Genomic DNA, 17033 nt, shown 5'->3' on the forward strand with positions numbered 1-17033 from the left:
TCAAAGCTGACTCATAGATGGCGTCTCTGATTTGGGCCCACTTGGTCTCAGCATCCCCTGTGGGAGTGTTTTGAAGGGCTGTTACAAGTGAATTTAGAAATTTTTGTAACAGCTGTGGATGAGAAATTCTGCTCGTGTTGATGCGCGGGTAGCCCTTCTGCTTGGAATGATGCAACTTCTTTGGTCTGAGTCTAACCTTGCTGTACACCAGGGAGTGGTCAAAAGTATTTTTTCTAAGGCAGATTATTTGACTGAGGCTCCACTGTGGTAATATTATTCATGAAAATATTCTAGATCCATTTTAGAGGACAAGGTTCATTCCTCTCCCCTCTTTCTCATGACACATGATCCAAAATTACGAGGGGCATTGATAGTTTAGATAGGAAGAAACTTTCTCCCTCAGCGGAGGGGTCAATAACCAGGGGGCATAGATTTAAGGTAAGGGGTTAGGAGTTTTAGAGGGGATTTGAGGAAAAAAAATTTCACTCGGAGGATGGTTGGAATCTGGAACGCACTGCCTGAAGGGGTGGTAGAGGCAGGAACCCTCAACATTTTAGTATTTAGATGAGCACTTGAAACACCATAGCATACAAGACTGCGGGTCAAGAAAATGGGATTAGAATAGTTAGGTGCTTGATGGCCGGCACGGACACGATGGGCTGAAAGGCCTGTTTCTGTGCTGTATAACTATGACTCTAAGACAAGATGGTGATTGCTCCCAAATCTCCGAAATCACTCCCGAGGATCCCCACAACTGCCCCAGAGATTAGGATTCTATCTGGGAATGGAGTAGAAGGGACAAGTAGCATCTTTGTTTGAAGGGTGTGCAAGTCACAGCTGTCGTGTTTCAGTTTTGTAGGCAAGCGATTGTTTGCATCAACATCTCTCCTCCTTGCTCAAACTACTAGCTCCCACTTTTGCAGTCCTGAGATCCAGGTGCTGAGCACAAAGGCTGAATATGGTTACTGTTTGAGACTGAGGTGCTTGAATGCAAAGGTGGCTTTAATTAGGATTGAGAGAGACATATATTCTTAAAGTTACTTGACCAAGGGGAGAAAGTTAAAGAAAAAGGCCGTGTCCTACAATATTCCCTTCATATTAATTGCAAACTTCTCGTAGTATTTTATAGAGTCATTAAGCACAGAAACAGGCCCTTCGGCCCAAACCACCTGCGCCGACCATCAAGCACCCGTCCAAACTAATCCCATTTCCCCGCACTTGGCCAGTAGCCTTGTATGCTATGGTGTTTCAAGTGCTCATCTAAATACTTCTTAAACGTTGAGGGTTCCTGCCTCTACCACCCCTTCCTTTTGAAGCTTTTGAAATACTATCAAACATTCAATAAAATGAAAAGCCTGATCACACATAACCTCAAACACAGAATAACCCCTGGTGCACACATACATGCAGGGCTGATCTCAACTTTGTCGCAAAGGTACAACGGGCGATAGCGAGTCAGCATCCCATTTTACGTCTCCTGATTTTCATTTCCGGCAATCAAAAATATCACGAGCGTACTCTGCTTTTTCTCTCATTATTTTACCAACAATTGCGCAAAAAGGCTAAAAGTACACATGCATATGCCATGTGAATGACCAATGTCTGTTACTCACTTTTTATTCAAAAGAATTTTTTTTTTTTAATTCACTAATCAGTAATGCAATTAGCCACATCTGGATTCCCAACTAGCCACATGTGGTGAGTGGCTAATACATTGGACAGCATTAACATACTGAGTATAATGTCAGAACTCTCCCTCCAATTTTTCTTCACATCCTATGAAAAACACCAAAGGTCTGCTCAGCACTCCTCGCTCAATCACAGATGGGCCACTCGATGACTGAGAAACTGCAATTGTTAAATATGGCAACAGATCAAGACTGAACATACTGGGGCTCTTTTCTTTAGCAAGAAGGCCGCGAGGTGACCTAATAGAGGTCTTTAAAGATTAAGTAGTAGTTCATTAGGCCAGATGCAAGGCAAATGTTTTCACTTGTGGGGGAAACCAAAATTAGGGGTGTTAAACACAAAGGTAATCACCAATAGATAAATCCAATGGGTGATTCAGGAGAAACTTTTTTTTACCCAGAGAGTGGTGAGAATGTGGAACTCGCTACCACACAGTAGTCGAGGCACAGATACATTTAAGGGGAAGCGAGAGAAGTATGAGGGAGAAAGGAAGAGAAAGTTATGCTGATGGTGTAAGATGCAGAGGGATGGGAGGAGGCTTATCGGAAGCGTAAACACACCAGCATAGACCAGTTTGGTCAAATGGCCTGTTTCTGTTCTGTAAATTCTATGTAAAATGTGCCTAATATATATGACAGTGTTAGTATTCATGTTTACAGTTGCAATACTTTGCTTTCTAATGCACTGCCATGGGCAAGACTGGACAGTTACCAAATTGAGGCTTATTAAAAAATTCAAGGTGTGGGTAACCCGCTCAGCCACATTTATTATCCATTCTTAGACTACAACTGAATGGCTATAAGACTCAGCCGTATGGTGCAGAACTGGAGTGACTTGTAGTTAGGGTTGCCAACCCTCGAGAATTGACCTGGAGTCTCCAGGAATTGAAAATTAAGCTCTATGACTCTGCTGCGAACAGCACCTGGGGGATTAATAAAAAGTGTATTTTTTGCACTTAGAACAAATTAATTTAATCAGTTGTAAAAATATTGAGATGGGAGAAAAGACTGCTTGACTAACAATTAAAAATAACCCAATCTAAGAGTCTATTCACTTTCCACCTGGTGTAGGAAGGCAGCGCGCTTGGAGGACTGACCAATGACAGGCGTGCAGGGGCAGGATGGTTCAAGGCATGAGGTCACGTCATGAAACCTGCAGAAACAGACCCAGAGTTGGCAAACCCTACTTGTGGGCCCAGTTTGGGTCAGGATGACAGGCCCCCATTCACTCAAAGGGACATAACTGAACCCGTTGGGTTTACACGAAAATCCAGCTGCTTTCATGGTCATATCTTCTCTTCCCTTACACCCATTGTCAAAATCAAGTTTAGGAATTCAATTGTACAGCTTGCCATGGTGACATCTGAGCTCATGACCTCTGGGTTGCTAACCAACAACCATAACCACAACACTCCCACACTCAATGTCAACATGACTGGACGATGTGTGATTCACAAAGCCATGTCAGGATGAACGAAGGCGCAGTGCACTACAGCGTAAATGCAAAGGGCTGGTGCAGGTTACTTCATAGCAGAATGTGTCGAGAAGGATTAACCACCCTGTGGCTTTGTGTAACCTTTGGCCCACCATCCCACAACCTTTCACATTGCTAACTCAAGCAAATTTGGCCTTGGCACCAGTCAAGTTCATTGAGGAGTTTCAGGTTTAAAAGGGCAGAGTTTTTTTTTTTAAACAGGGGCCCCAGGCTTGTCAATTTGATTTCAATAAATCCCATCTAGTTGATGGAGTCTGCTGCAGTTTAAAGGTTTGGCTGGAGAAACCTCAGTACAGCAGCATATCACCCACTTGATTGGCATCCCATTCACCACTTTAAACACTTACTCAGAGCAGATAGGGAAAAACTGTTCCCATTGGTGGAAGGATCGAGAACCAGAGGGCACAGATTTAAGGTAATTTGCAAAAGGCAATGGTGACACGAGGAAAGACTTTTTCACAAGAGTGACTAGGAGCTGGAATGCACTGCCTGAGAGTGTGGTGGAGGCAGGTTCACTCAAGCATTCAGGAGGGAATTGGATTATCATCTGAAAAGAATGAATGTGCAGGGCTATGGGAAAAGGCAGGGAGTGGCACGAGTGATTTGCATCTTCAGAGAGCCAGCACAGACACAACAGGCCAAATGGTCTCCTTTTATGCTGCAACCATTCTGTGATCTACCAGAACCATTTTCTCCTGATTTACTGTCATGCTCGGAAAGAGCCATGATAAAATAAACAATGAACTGGAGGAATAAAAAGCCAACTGTTAAACTGAAGAAAATGGGAATATCTGTACCACAGACAAAATGGAGGAGAGGTCGGTGACGCCTTCTGTACTGGTAATAAACAAACCTGTCTACAAAGACAAAACTCATTAACTGTGTCTGAATTAGCTCTGGGGAAAGCAGCCCATTACATGTTAATGAGTCCTATCTACAGGAATGGGACTAAAAGGTTCTGTAAGACAGACTGACTCCACAGCCCAAACCCAGATGAATGAGTATGAAATAACACCATTGTAACAGAATGCTCCTCATTCAGATGCCAAGATAGCAATGGTCCCCATATCCTAGACCACTGAGTGGTCACACCAGGGGACAGGGCCCTGTGCCACCTGACCGAGACTCAAATGTGATAAACTTTTACCTTAACAGGTAGTCCTCTAAAGAGGAGAGATCAAGAAAAGTCCACAGAAAGCCAGTTCTAGCCAAAGGCTATGAGATTGGTCTAGCACTAGGACGAAGCCTTGCTGCTGATACTACACTTCAACTTGCTGCAACAGAGAACTTAAAAAGCAGCCACCACCTCCATTGGAAGGTTAACCACCAGAAATCTACAACGCCTCAGCGAGTTCGCAACAACATCCAGGCCTGCACCTTTGAAAAGACTTTCCTTGAGAGAAGACTCAACAGGTTTCAATGAACCACAAACTCTTACATCACTTTATACTTTAATTGCATCCTATCCTTTATTCCTCTATTATATATGCATGCATGAGTGGGTGAAGGTTGCAAAATTTGGGTTTTGCTGTTTAAATAAAAATTTAATGAGAAAACCTGTCATTTGTCTGTTTATTTGACCCTAAAACACTCCGGGACTAACACACCATTTTTAACAAAACACTATTGTGGTCAGCTGGGAGGTGAGAAGTGGAAGTTACCCACACCACCTACCACCTCTCCGTAATATTACCCTATCTAAAACCATTCACGATTTTCAGCAGCTGTATCAAATCTCCTCTTAACCTTCTTGCTCAAAGGGAAACTCCAGCTTCTTCAGTCTCTCCACATCACTGAATTCTCTCAATCATGGTACTATTCTAAGTAAATCTGTTCTGCACCTTTTCCAAGGCCTTGACATCCTTCCTGAAGTCTGGTGCCCAGAACTGAATACAATACTCCAGCGGAGGCCTAACCAGTATTTTATATAGGTTTAGCATAGCTACCTCACTTTTGTATTCTATGCCTATTAATAAAGTTGAGGATTGAAGGGTGAAACATTTTGGCAGGAGGAATAGGGAGAGGCAATACAGACCTAATGGTACAGTTCTAACGTGTGCAGGGACAGAGATATTTGAAGGTGGCAGGACATACTGAGCATAGTTAGCAAAGCAGATGGGATCTTGGGCTTCATAAATAGGGGAATTGAGTTCAAAAGCAGAGATGTTATGCTGAAGCTCTGGTTAGAACACAACTAGGAGTGCATCCAGTTCTGGTCACCACACTTTAGGAAGGATACGAGAGTCCTCGAGAGAGTGCAGAGGGGAATTATGAGAATGGTTCCAGGGATGAAGGATTTTAGTGACAAGATTAAGCTGGAGAAGCTGGGTTTTCTTTCCCTTAGAACAAAGGAGATTGAGGGGAGACTTGATAGAGGCGTACAAGATTATGACAGGTTTATATAAGGTAGACAAAGAAAAGCTGTTCCCATTAACTGATGGTAGGGTAGAGGGCACAGGTTTAAGGTTTTGGGCAAGAGATGCGGGGGAATTTGAGGAAGAAATGTATTTATTTATTTTTTTAAAAACACAGCAAGTGGTAATGACCTGGAACTCGCTGACTATGAGGGGGTTGGAAGCAGAGACAGAGACAATGATTTCAAAAGGAAATTGGATGTGTTCTTGAGGGCGACAGGAATAGAACAGGGGAATGGGACTGACTGGATTGCTCCACAGAAAGCTGGCATGGACTCGATGGGACGAATGGCCTCCTTCTCTGCGGTAATGACTATGCTTCCATATACATTTGTGTATAAACACCCGCAGGTCTCTGTGCTCCTGCAAACCCTTTAAAATTTATTTAGTTCATATTGCCTCTCCTTCCTACAAAAAAGGACCACTTCACACTTCTCCACATTAAATTTCATCTGCCACACATCTACTCATTCGCCACTCTATGTCCTCCCGATGTCTGTTACTATCCTCCTCATTGCTTACTAGATTTCCAAGTTTGGTGTGATCTGCAGCTGTGAAGTTATGCCCTGTGTACTAAGTCCAGGTCATTAATATATGTCAAAATGGTCATAATACTGACCCTTGGGGACTGCCACTGTATTCTACCAACCAGTCCACTACTCTCCACTTTCTGTCCCTTAGCCAATTTTATATCTATGTCCCTTTAATGTATGGGTTTTAATTTTGCTAACAGTTATGTGGTACTTTGTCAAACACATTTTGGAAAGTTTATCTACATAACCAGCACACTAAAGTCACCAGAAAAAAAAAAACCCCAGACCCAAACCCAACAGAACCACATGGGACCTGAGCCCGATCAGGCCAGAGTCCCTCCATTTCACCGCCCCCCCCAATCCCCCGAGCCCGATCCGACCACCACAATGTTCCCTTCACTTACCTTCCGACTCCCAATCTGCCAGAAGCTGCAGCATGAGCATGATGACATCATAGAGACGCTCAAACGCTCACTACACAGACTCAATTCCCCTGCTTGTCGTCCCGGACTGACAGTTCAGGTAAGTTTTTAAACTTTTCACGCTTACCTTGCTGTACTTGTCCGACCTGGACCAGAGCCCGAAGGCTGGACCCGGAAGAGCAGGTCAGCGGGTCCTGTCAGGTTCGGGTCGGGTAGCAGGCCTTTACAGCACACTACCCTCAACGACTCTCTCCGTTACTTCATAGAATTTGATCAAGTTAGTCACGCACAATTTACCTTTAACAAATCCATGATGACTTTCATTTATTATTCCATACTTTTCTAAATGCCAAATAATTTTGTCCCAGATTATTCTCTCTACAGGTTTCCCCATCACAGACAGGTTGACTGGTATGTAGTTGCCAGGTTTATCCCTCTTCCCTTTTTTTTTTAAAGAATAAAATGCAGGGGTATAACATTTGCAATCCTCAAGTCCTCTGGCACCAAGGTGGATTGGAAGATTGAGACTAGAGTCTCTGCAATTTCCACCCTTACTCCCCTCAGTAACCTTGGATCCATCCCATCTGGAATGGGTGGCTTTTCTATTTTGGGGACTGTAAACCTTTTAAGTACCTCCACTTTATTTTTATCCCATCCAATATCACTACTGTCTCCTCTTCTCTAGTGAAGACAGATGCAAAGCATTAATTTAATACAGAGTCACAGAATTGTTATAGTGCACAAGGTGGCCATTCGGCCCATCGTGTCTGCACCTGCTCTCCATTCACCTCAACCTACACAAGGATTGTCTCCTTTTTGGTTCCAAAATGACTCCATCCTTCCTTTGACTACCCTTTTACTATTTGTGTGTTTATATAAAAAAAAAAATTGGCTTCCCTTTACATTAGCCACTAACCGATTCTCATGTACTCTCTGCCCCTCTTGTTCCCCCTTTTTTATTTCTGAGTTCTTTGTATTTTCAGTATTCAGTTGGGCTCTTTATTGTTATTACGAGACTTACAATTACCATAAGCTTACAATTGAATTCAGCTTCCAGTTCTGACGAAAATTTATAAAACCAGGGCGGCACAGTGGCGTAGTGGTTAGCACTACAGCCTCACAGCTCCAGGGACCCGGGTTCGATTCTGGGTACTGCCTGTGTGGAGTTTGCAAGTTCTCCCTGTATCTGCGTGGGTTTTCTCCGGGTGCTCCGGTTTCCTCCCACAAGCCAAAAGACTTGCAGGTTGGTAGGTAAATTGGCCATTATAAATTGTCACTAGTATAGGTAGGTGGTAGGGAAATATAGGGACAGGTGGGGATGTTTGGTAGGAATATGGGATTAGTATAAATGGGTGGCTGATGGTCGGCACAGACTCGGTGGGCCGAAGGGCCTGTTTCAGTGCTGTATCTCTAATCTCTAATCTAATCTAATTAACTCTGTTCCTCTCTGCACACACAGTTTTTATTTCCAGCATTTGCATTTTTCATTTTTTCATATGATTTACAGAAGTATATATTGGGAAAAGTAAAACAAAAGGCTTCATCTGCCTTCTCAGGTGGATGGAAAGATCTTATTGCTAAGAACAGGGGAGCTCTCCTGGTGTCCTGGCTAATATTTAACTCTCAACCAATACCATCAGGAATAGATTTATGTCACTGCTGTTAGTGGGACCTTGCTATGCACAAATGGTTTGTCGTGTTTGCCAACAAAACAAGTACAAGTGCCTGCAACATTCCAAAAGTCATTCATTGGCTGTGAAGCATTTTGGGGCACCCTGAAAACATGACTGGTACTATATAAATGCAAAGCAGAGTTAATATTCAATGATTTACATATTATTTCACATTTTGTTTCCAGGGAAAATTAAACAAATCAATTTTACAAAATAATCACCTGTGCACATGAATCTTGCTTAACTTTACAGTAACGTTCAACTATTATGTAAAATTTATGATTTACACACTGCACCTATACACAATTGGTTTACACACTACACTTGTACACTATTGGTTTTAATTCCCATTAACTGAAGACAAATTTACATTCTTAGAAGCTCCTAATCTCCTCTAAGATTCAAATGCTCACCCTTTAGAGAGCCTTAGAATATCATACAATCGCTTTAAACCTATTTCCCAAGCGATAAATTACAAAACATTATTGAAATGCCAACCTAGTCATAAATATGCTGCAAAGAAACTCTGCTTTTCCTGTTCAGTAACATTAATCTTTCTGCATGTTCAGAAACAAAGAACAATTAGAAACACTTTTTGTTCAAACCACAGGCTGTGGAAAGCTTACTTACATTGCTGTTGGTTTAGTTTTTGTTCAAGTGTTTCAGTGGTGCCCAATAGAACTTGATTTATTGACAGGAGATTCTGCCTCTCAATGACTGCTTCCTCCAGTTCACGCTGTAGCACTTCTGTCCCTTTTCTGACTGAGTTTAATGCAGCGTCCTTGTTACAGACCTGAATAACAGCATGAAAAACTGGTTCAGTGCATGCTCATTAGGTAAAATAATTATACATGTGTATGTGTGTATATATTATATATGCACACACTACATATATACACATACATCATACCCACAGATTATGGCTGCTTACGAGTGTAACTAGGTTTTGATACAGTTCCATTTGTACTACTTAAATTGTCACTATATTTTTAAGATCAGTTAGCTAAAATAAACTAATGGTTAAAATTGATAAAAATACACAAACTGCCTTAAACGTACAAGCAACCGCCCACACCATCAACCCACACAAGCTCACTTACTTCCTTTGATACTGAATTTAATAAAACTTCAAAATAGTTCAGTGAAAGAATTCTGAAACAATCCAGATAGCATCACTTTAAAAACTCAAAACAAAAAAGGCACGCAACCATTACAGGTACTTTGGAGATCCACAAACTTGCCTCTTTTTGCAGATCTTCGAGCTGTTGGCAAACTTGGTGCAGCTGAAGCCTGGAGGCAGCTGCTGCTTTCTCCGTTAGCTGTTTCTGTGCGTCGAGCTCGTGCAGCCTGTTAAACCAACAGAAAGCCACAAGTTCACAGTGACATTTAAACAGTACACACCTGCTTAACGGGTAGCAATTTCCATGTATTAGGATCCTCCTAAACCAGTCATGTCACTGCAGACTTACAAACATCAAAACTCAAAGATTAGCTCCTCCCCTGCCCTCCAAAACATTAAAATAACAAGCTAAACAGCACTTAGGGACAAGTGCTCATTTGAAGTTTCTATGCTTCCATGTATGTCACGGACAAGCTAGTTAACAAAATCCCACTGCTTTAGCAACTCACACAGCACTCACTATCTTTTCTTTATATCTCCTTTGTTAGAGTTGTGTTAATGCTTAGACTGGCAGAAGTTTGGAACCACTACTGAATTTTTTTCTAAATTTCAATTCACATAACACAATGAAAAACTCCCCATTGGATTGTTAATGTGATTTATTACTATTGGACAATGAATACACTGATTTAGATAAAATATTGAAAGTTTCATTTGCTCTCAAGCTAACACCAGGTCCATTGGCACTAAACTAATGGACCTGGTATTAGTGGCTGGCATTAAAAGTGCACGTGTGGTGTGCAAGTAGCTAAGATGCATTCTTGGGGATTTGTAGTGGATCATTACCCTGCATGAACTTTGGACTGACTGGGAGTACTTGATACCAACACTGGGAACAAAAGGAACAGAGGTATGTCATTCAGACCCTTGGGCCTGTTAAGATATACTTGCGCAAAGATGGGTGGCAGGTCAGAAGATTGGATAGAATATAAAAAACAGCAAAGAATGACTAAAGGATTGATAAGGAGGGAAAAAATAGAGCATGAGAGAAAGCCAGCTAGAAATATAAAAACAGATAGTAAGAGTTTCTATAGATATATTAAAAAGAAAAGAGTTAGCAAAGTGAGTCTGGGGAATTAATAAAGGAAAATAAAGGAGGAGATGGCAGATGAATTGAACAGGTATTCACTATTGAGGATACAAGTAACATCCCAGTATCAGCTGCAAGTCAGGAAATGGAAGTGGGGGGGGCAGGGGAATCTCAACAAAATTACAATCACCAGAGAAGTGGTACTGAGCAAATTGTTGGAGCTGTGGGCTGACAGGTCCCCATGTCCTGATGGACTTCATCCTAGGGTCCTAAAAGAAGTGGAAAGTGAGATAGTTGATGCATTGGTTTTAATTTTCCAAAATTCTCTAGACTTGGGAAAGGTTCCATTAGATTGGAAAATAGCCAATGTAACTCCTTTATTCAAAAAGGGAGGGAGATAGAAAGCAGGAAACTACAGGCCAGTTAGCTTAACATCGGTCATAGGGAAAATGCTAGAAGCTATGTTTAAAGATGTTATAGCACGGCACTTAGAAAAAAAAAATCAAGGTAATCAGGAGGAGTCAATATGGTTTTGTGAAAGGGAAATCATGTCTAACCAATTTATTGGAGTTCTTTGAAGTAGTAACATGTGCTGTGGATAAAGGGGAACCAGTGGATGTACTTTACTTAGCTTTCCAGAAGGCATTTGATAAGGTGCCACAAAAGTTATTGCGGAAAAACTCTACAAAAGTAGAGAGGTTATGCTTCAATTATACAGGGCACTGGTGAGACCACATCTGGAGTATGGTGGACAGCTTTGGTCTCCTTATTTAAGGAAGGGTTTAAATGCATTGGAAGCAGTTCAGAGAAGGTTTACTCGACTAATATCTGTAATGGGTGGGTTGCCTTATGAGTTTTGGTTGGACAGGCTAGGCTTGTATCTTCTGGAGTTCAGAAGATTAAGAGGTAACTTGATTGAAACATACAAGACCCTGAGGGGTCTTGACAGGGTGAATGTAGAAAGGATGTTTTTCTCTTGTGGGAAAATCTAGAACTAGGGGTCACTATTTAAAAATAAGGGGTCACCCATTTAAGACCGAGATGAGAAGAACATTTTTCTCTCGGAGGGTCGTGAGTCTTTGGAACTCTTACTCAAACGGTAGTGGAAACAGTCTTTAAATAATTTTTAAGGTAGATAGATTCTTGATAAGCAAGGGGTGAAAGGTTATCGGGGGTAGGCGGGAATGTGGAATCAAGGTTACAATCTGAATAGCCATGATCTTATTGTATGGCAGAGCAGGCTCAAGGGGCCGAGCAGCCTACTCCTGCTCCTAATTCGTATGTATGTATGATCTAATTGAAGTTGCATCTTACCTAGTTTGGTTCCATATCCCTCAACACCCTCACCTTAAAGATCTGTCAATCTCAGTTTTAAGATGCTCAATTAACCCCCAACATCCACAGGCATTTGGGGGAAGACAGTTCCCAATTTACATTGCCTTTCTGTGAAGAAGCATTCTCCGACATCACCCCTGAACAACCTAATTCTAATGTTATGCTTCCTTGTTCTGGACTCCCTCACCAGCGGAAATAATTTCTCTCTATCTACCCTATGAAATCCTTTAATCATTTAGATCACCCCTCAATCTTCTAATCTCAAGGAAATACAAACCTACGCAACCGGGCCACATAATTTAACCCTCCAAGTGCCAGAAGGCAAAACCTTAATCACCCCGCAAGTCATCCACTCAAAACCAATGGATTATTTCCTATTTCACTATACACACGTGGTGGCTTCTTTCTTCTTCAGGTGCAGCTGCTCAGTTTTGCTTCTCCGAAAGTTGCTCGCCAACCTTACGTACTCCCGGTCTGCAGCCAACCTCTGTTCCTCCAAGTCACAGATGTTCTGGTGCCATAGCAGTCTTCTTTGCTGCAGATTGTCCTTCATATGCTAAAACAATGCGAGAGATAAAGAAAATAAAAAGGCAAGCTGACCGTTCAGAGGGTGTTGTTACTAGGAAATGAGGAGGCCAAATCAAAGAGTGCAAGTAGAAAAGGTGAATGCACGGTTGCCAGTGGCAGAGGTGATGGAAATTGGGGACGCTCAAGAGGCCAGAATTGGAGCAATGCCGAGATCTGGGAGGTTGCTAGAGTTAACTCAATTAAAGGCAATCTGTTCCTTCCAAACTACTGCATGCAACAGGATTGAACTCAGCACAGGTCAATGCTAACTTTCATCGCTGGGAGAAAAACAGGCAACCGGGATGAACATTTGAGCCAACATTTTACACCCTCTCGTTTTCACTTCTCCATTAAGGTGTGAAACATGGCAGCAGATTCATTATTCCCTATTTTCCACCCACTGTTTAAAAAGAAACTGTGGTTAATTTTAGTTTTAAGCTGAGAGAACCTATTGTGCATTCTCACCTTCTCTCTCTTCCTTCCACCAACACCACCTCCCACAACTGAAATTAGCAAGAGTATAGATTTGAGGAAAAAAAAAGATATAAATAACTAAAAGATGTAGCATAGTATTGCAGATGAAAGCACCTTTTTTACCTTGTATCTTTTGCTGAATTTATTCAACAGGTGGTGTTGCAAGTAGAAGTAGGGATATTCAAGTCAATTAGAAAGAGGTTTGGGTAGAGAGGGACAGGAAGTGGATGGTGATATAACATTATATTAGACCTGCTGCTCTCTACACATGAAAGAAATTCCTGACATTGTTTTGGGTGATTATTTAAGCAGGTGAGGTACAAAGATTCACCTTGTGCCACCCATGAAGTTCCCGTTGGCCAGATCAGCATGCCAGAGGCCTGGGAGGGAGTTTGTCAGCCTGCAAACAGAGCAACGCTGGGCAAAGAATTCCTGGGAGTCTGGGCACCAAACACACTCGCAGTCCCCACTCCACAACCAACCCCATCTGATCCATTAAAACACCACATGGAATAAAATGCATAAGTAGGCCTGTTGAAAGTTTACACAATACAACAGTGATCAAGCAAATTGCATTGATATACAAAACTCTTCCAGCTGTTGGCTGGTGCTTTGGCGGAGCTTTACTGGGAGCCCCAAGTGTAGGCCCTAAAAGCCTGGTGTCAACAGGCCTCTGCTCCTTAGCCTAGTGTGTGCAACACAAAAACGCAAGAGAATGAGGTTAGAAAAAGTTAGAGACAAATAAGTTGGTTTCACTTATATTTAGGACTTCAAGCCAATGACTAAAGAGGGGGAAGTGAAAGGGAAAAAGGTAAAAATAAGAATTGTAGTTACAGATTAGGAAGATTCAAATACTGCACGCTCATTGATACATTGATTCGGAATAAAATGTGATGCATTAAGTAGAGCAATTAAAAATTGTGCAAAGAAATGCATTCCATTTCTGTCTGATGCTAGTATTGAGAAATCATACTAGTTACTTCCCCTTAAAAAAAAAATCAACTTCCTTATTAGACTGTTGATGAAAACAGCAAAACCACAACAAATATGGCAAAGAGAAAGGGTTAAACAGAGTTTCATATGAATGCTATTTTGGTAACTGACTGGTAGAAAAGTAGGAATGAATTTTGTGCGCGCGCGTTGGGGGGGGGGGGGGGGGGAAGGAGAGGAGGGGGGGGGGCATGAAGGGGGGGTGGTGGTGAAGGAGGGGTGGAGGAGAACGGGAAGAGGAGCCAATAGTGTCCCCCAGCCCCCACTCCTCTCCCTTCCCATGGGAACAGTCTTACAGACCTACCTTACTATGAGCATCAGATTTTAAACAAGGGGAGTTAAAAACATTGATTCTTCAGATTGCTGGTTTGCAGAAAAACTGCCCAGTGAATATGATTCACTTCACTAGTGAAAAGGGGAAGGAGTTTGGGAGAAATGGTTAAAATAAAGATAAATGTAGCTACAGGTTAAGAACATTGCATAAAACTGTTATGTCTTCAATTGCTAACTCACTGATGTATCAATTAAGAATTAAATGAGAAGCCTCAAGTTGAATAATTAAACTGAATTCAGATTTCCCAGCTTCTTCCAGTTCATAGAATCATACAGCACAGGAGGCGGCTGTTTGGCCCCTTGTGCAAGTGCTTTGACTGAGCTAACCAATTAGCTCCACACCCACTGCTCTTTCCCCATAACCCTATTCTCAGCAAATACAAAGAGTGTCATGTTCAAAAATATTGCTCCTGTAGATGACTCCTCCTCCTCAGCATCTGGGCTGTCCTTCTGCAGGAAGATGATTGAAGTTGTCAAGAGGTATTAGCTTTAGTTTGAATCAGGAGTCAAGACGATGCAGAATCCCTACATCAATGGAAAAGGGTAAAAAAAAAGAGGAATTGAAGAATGGGGAATGGTCACATCCACCAACAGGGATTGAAATTAAAAAGGGAGAAAACCGTTCGTTTTTGACAAGCAAAAAGGAGGGCCAAGACTTCACTGCTCAGGCTGGTGCTCCTAACAGCTGGTAGAGGCCACAGACCCTCAGTTAGGAAAGAACACAGCTCCAAAGTAAAACAAAATGTTCCTTGTGAATAATGGAGCCATATGTTCAAGCTAAACACTGATCAGTCATGTTGGCAACACTCTGGCCTTGAAGGCAAAAGATCATGGTTTCAAGACCCACTCTAGAGACTTGAACACAAGATCTAAGTTGACACTTCCAAGTGCCATCTTAAACCAAAGCCCCCATCTGCCCCATCAGGTGGAAATAAAAGGTCCCAGCCTATTGGAAGAGCAGGGCAGTTCGACCTGCTGTCCTGGGCCAATATTTACCCTTCAACCAACATCATTAAAAACAGACGATCTGCTTGTTATGTCAACACCTAGCGGGATCTTGCTATGTGCAAATAGTCATGTTCCCCTACATTAAAAACTGACCACGTTTCAAGAGTACTACTTTGGCATGTCCAGAGGTTGTGAAAAGGTGCTATATAAATGCAAGCTTGTTCTAAGTATCAGCTCCACACCGCACAATCTGCGTGAAGCAGTTTGGCATCCATTCTAAAACTTGTGGAGTCCGACTCGGGTGAATGAAATCTGAAGTGAACGACCATGAAACTACTCCCTCCAAAGTGTCTCACTACTCTTTCCTCTGGCATCAGGTCAGGCGCTGGATGCAGATCCAGTGGAACTGAATACATACAGACACTGGAGCTAAGCAGGTAGATATTTGGCCTGATCATCTGGGCTGCAATTCTCATGAAACTCAAACAGAAAGAAAATCCGGTGAGTTCAGAATCTACCCCAAGATGTGAATCCACCTTCATTAACGTACAGGAACCTGAACGAGGTCTGCAATGAAAGGGTGGAGCACTGAGAACGCTGGTTACAAATTGTAAACTTAGAAAGCATTAAACAGGTTTTTAAAAAAAAGTTAGAATAGAATATTTAACAACGTTAAAATAAAAGTTAACAAATCAATAGGGAGAACCAGGGTGGGTAAAGCAAAAGTTTGTGGAGTGGTTCATTAGGTTATTCCCATAATAGAACAATCTGAGGAACAAGACTCTAATTCATTTGTTTGAAAGTCTACAAAAGAACTGAATTCATTTCCAAAAGGGATTCCCCTACAAGTTTATTTTGAAAAGTTCAATTTTAAAAAACTTCTTAAAACCAAAATGTGAACCATATAGTTGAATACTGAATTGATATCTTTGATGAACTGCCCACCCTTTACAGAAATCAGAGTCACAAGAGGCTCGTCATGTCTGTACCGGCTTTTTGAAAGGGCTATACAATTAGTCCCAACCCGCCTGCTCTTACCCCATAGCTCTGCAAATTTATATATCCAATTTTCATTTCAAGGCAAAAAAACATTCGAAATTAAGTGTTCAGAATGGTCTTCTATTTAAAAACTAATCAGAGCAGAGAGCTGTGCTGAGCCAGCTTATTGTGAATGCAGTCGGACAAGCTGCTTGAAGGATCTGAACTGCACCACAGTATGTACACAGATTGCACTTGACTTTCTACATCACATGGTGTAAACACTAGCAATTTGATGCCAGATAACGAGACTATCAGTCCCCGCTTCAAAAGGGCAGTAGAGATCTGGAGAGCTGCCACATTTTCAAACTGAAAATCGATAAATTTTAAACCGTCGTTTGCTAGTACAGGACATGAGTATTGCTGAAAATAGAGATATTTTGTCGAAGCTTTTCATCTTGCACTCATCAGGACACTTCGCAAGAATACCAATGTAAGGAAAAGTAATAAATTTATACTATATTAGAAGAGTATAAATTTGTTGCTTTCCCTTACATTGGTATACTTGTGAATTGTCTTGACAAGTGAAAGATGAAAAATTTTGACAAAATGTCTATTTTCAGCAATATTCAAACATTAAATCTGTTATTAACCCTGCTCGCCAGACGAGAATGGGGTGGGCAAGCGGTTTGTACCCGCCACCATTTTAACCCCTCTGTCTAAGATCACAGGAGGTGTACCACCGCAGGCAGGCAAGAGTTTTATTAGTATTTAAGTGTCAGGGTCTGATGATGTCATTGAGACACCAATGTGATTTTTACTCATATAATGCATAGTGTCTGACCTGCCAATGAACTGGTGAGAGTCAAGAATGAGTCAAAGAGAACAAAGTAAGCTTAACATTTCCAACAATTCCTGTGGGTTAGGAGGAGCAGGAATGCTGGCCAGCTAACAAGTACTGCTAGATTTGGAT

General features: G+C 41.8%; 1 protein-coding gene across 4 annotated transcripts in view; it reads right to left on the reverse strand.

The window, feature by feature from the left end:
* Positions 1 to 17033, reverse strand: part of lrmp (lymphoid-restricted membrane protein) — a 146269-nt gene that overhangs the window by 82687 nt on the left and 46549 nt on the right. For all 4 annotated transcript variants that reach the window (XM_068058877.1, XM_068058876.1, XM_068058878.1 and 1 more), the window contains exons 16-18: positions 12163 to 12326; positions 9467 to 9572; positions 8856 to 9018 (exon numbers count right to left, since the gene is read on the reverse strand). In XM_068058877.1, the coding sequence (XP_067914978.1) occupies positions 8856 to 9018; positions 9467 to 9572; positions 12163 to 12326 (433 nt within the window). The remainder of the gene's footprint in view (positions 1 to 8855; positions 9019 to 9466; positions 9573 to 12162; positions 12327 to 17033) is intronic.

This window comes from Heterodontus francisci, chromosome 27, assembly GCF_036365525.1.
Source record: "Heterodontus francisci isolate sHetFra1 chromosome 27, sHetFra1.hap1, whole genome shotgun sequence".
In the NCBI taxonomy this organism is placed as follows: Eukaryota; Metazoa; Chordata; class Chondrichthyes; order Heterodontiformes; family Heterodontidae; genus Heterodontus; species Heterodontus francisci.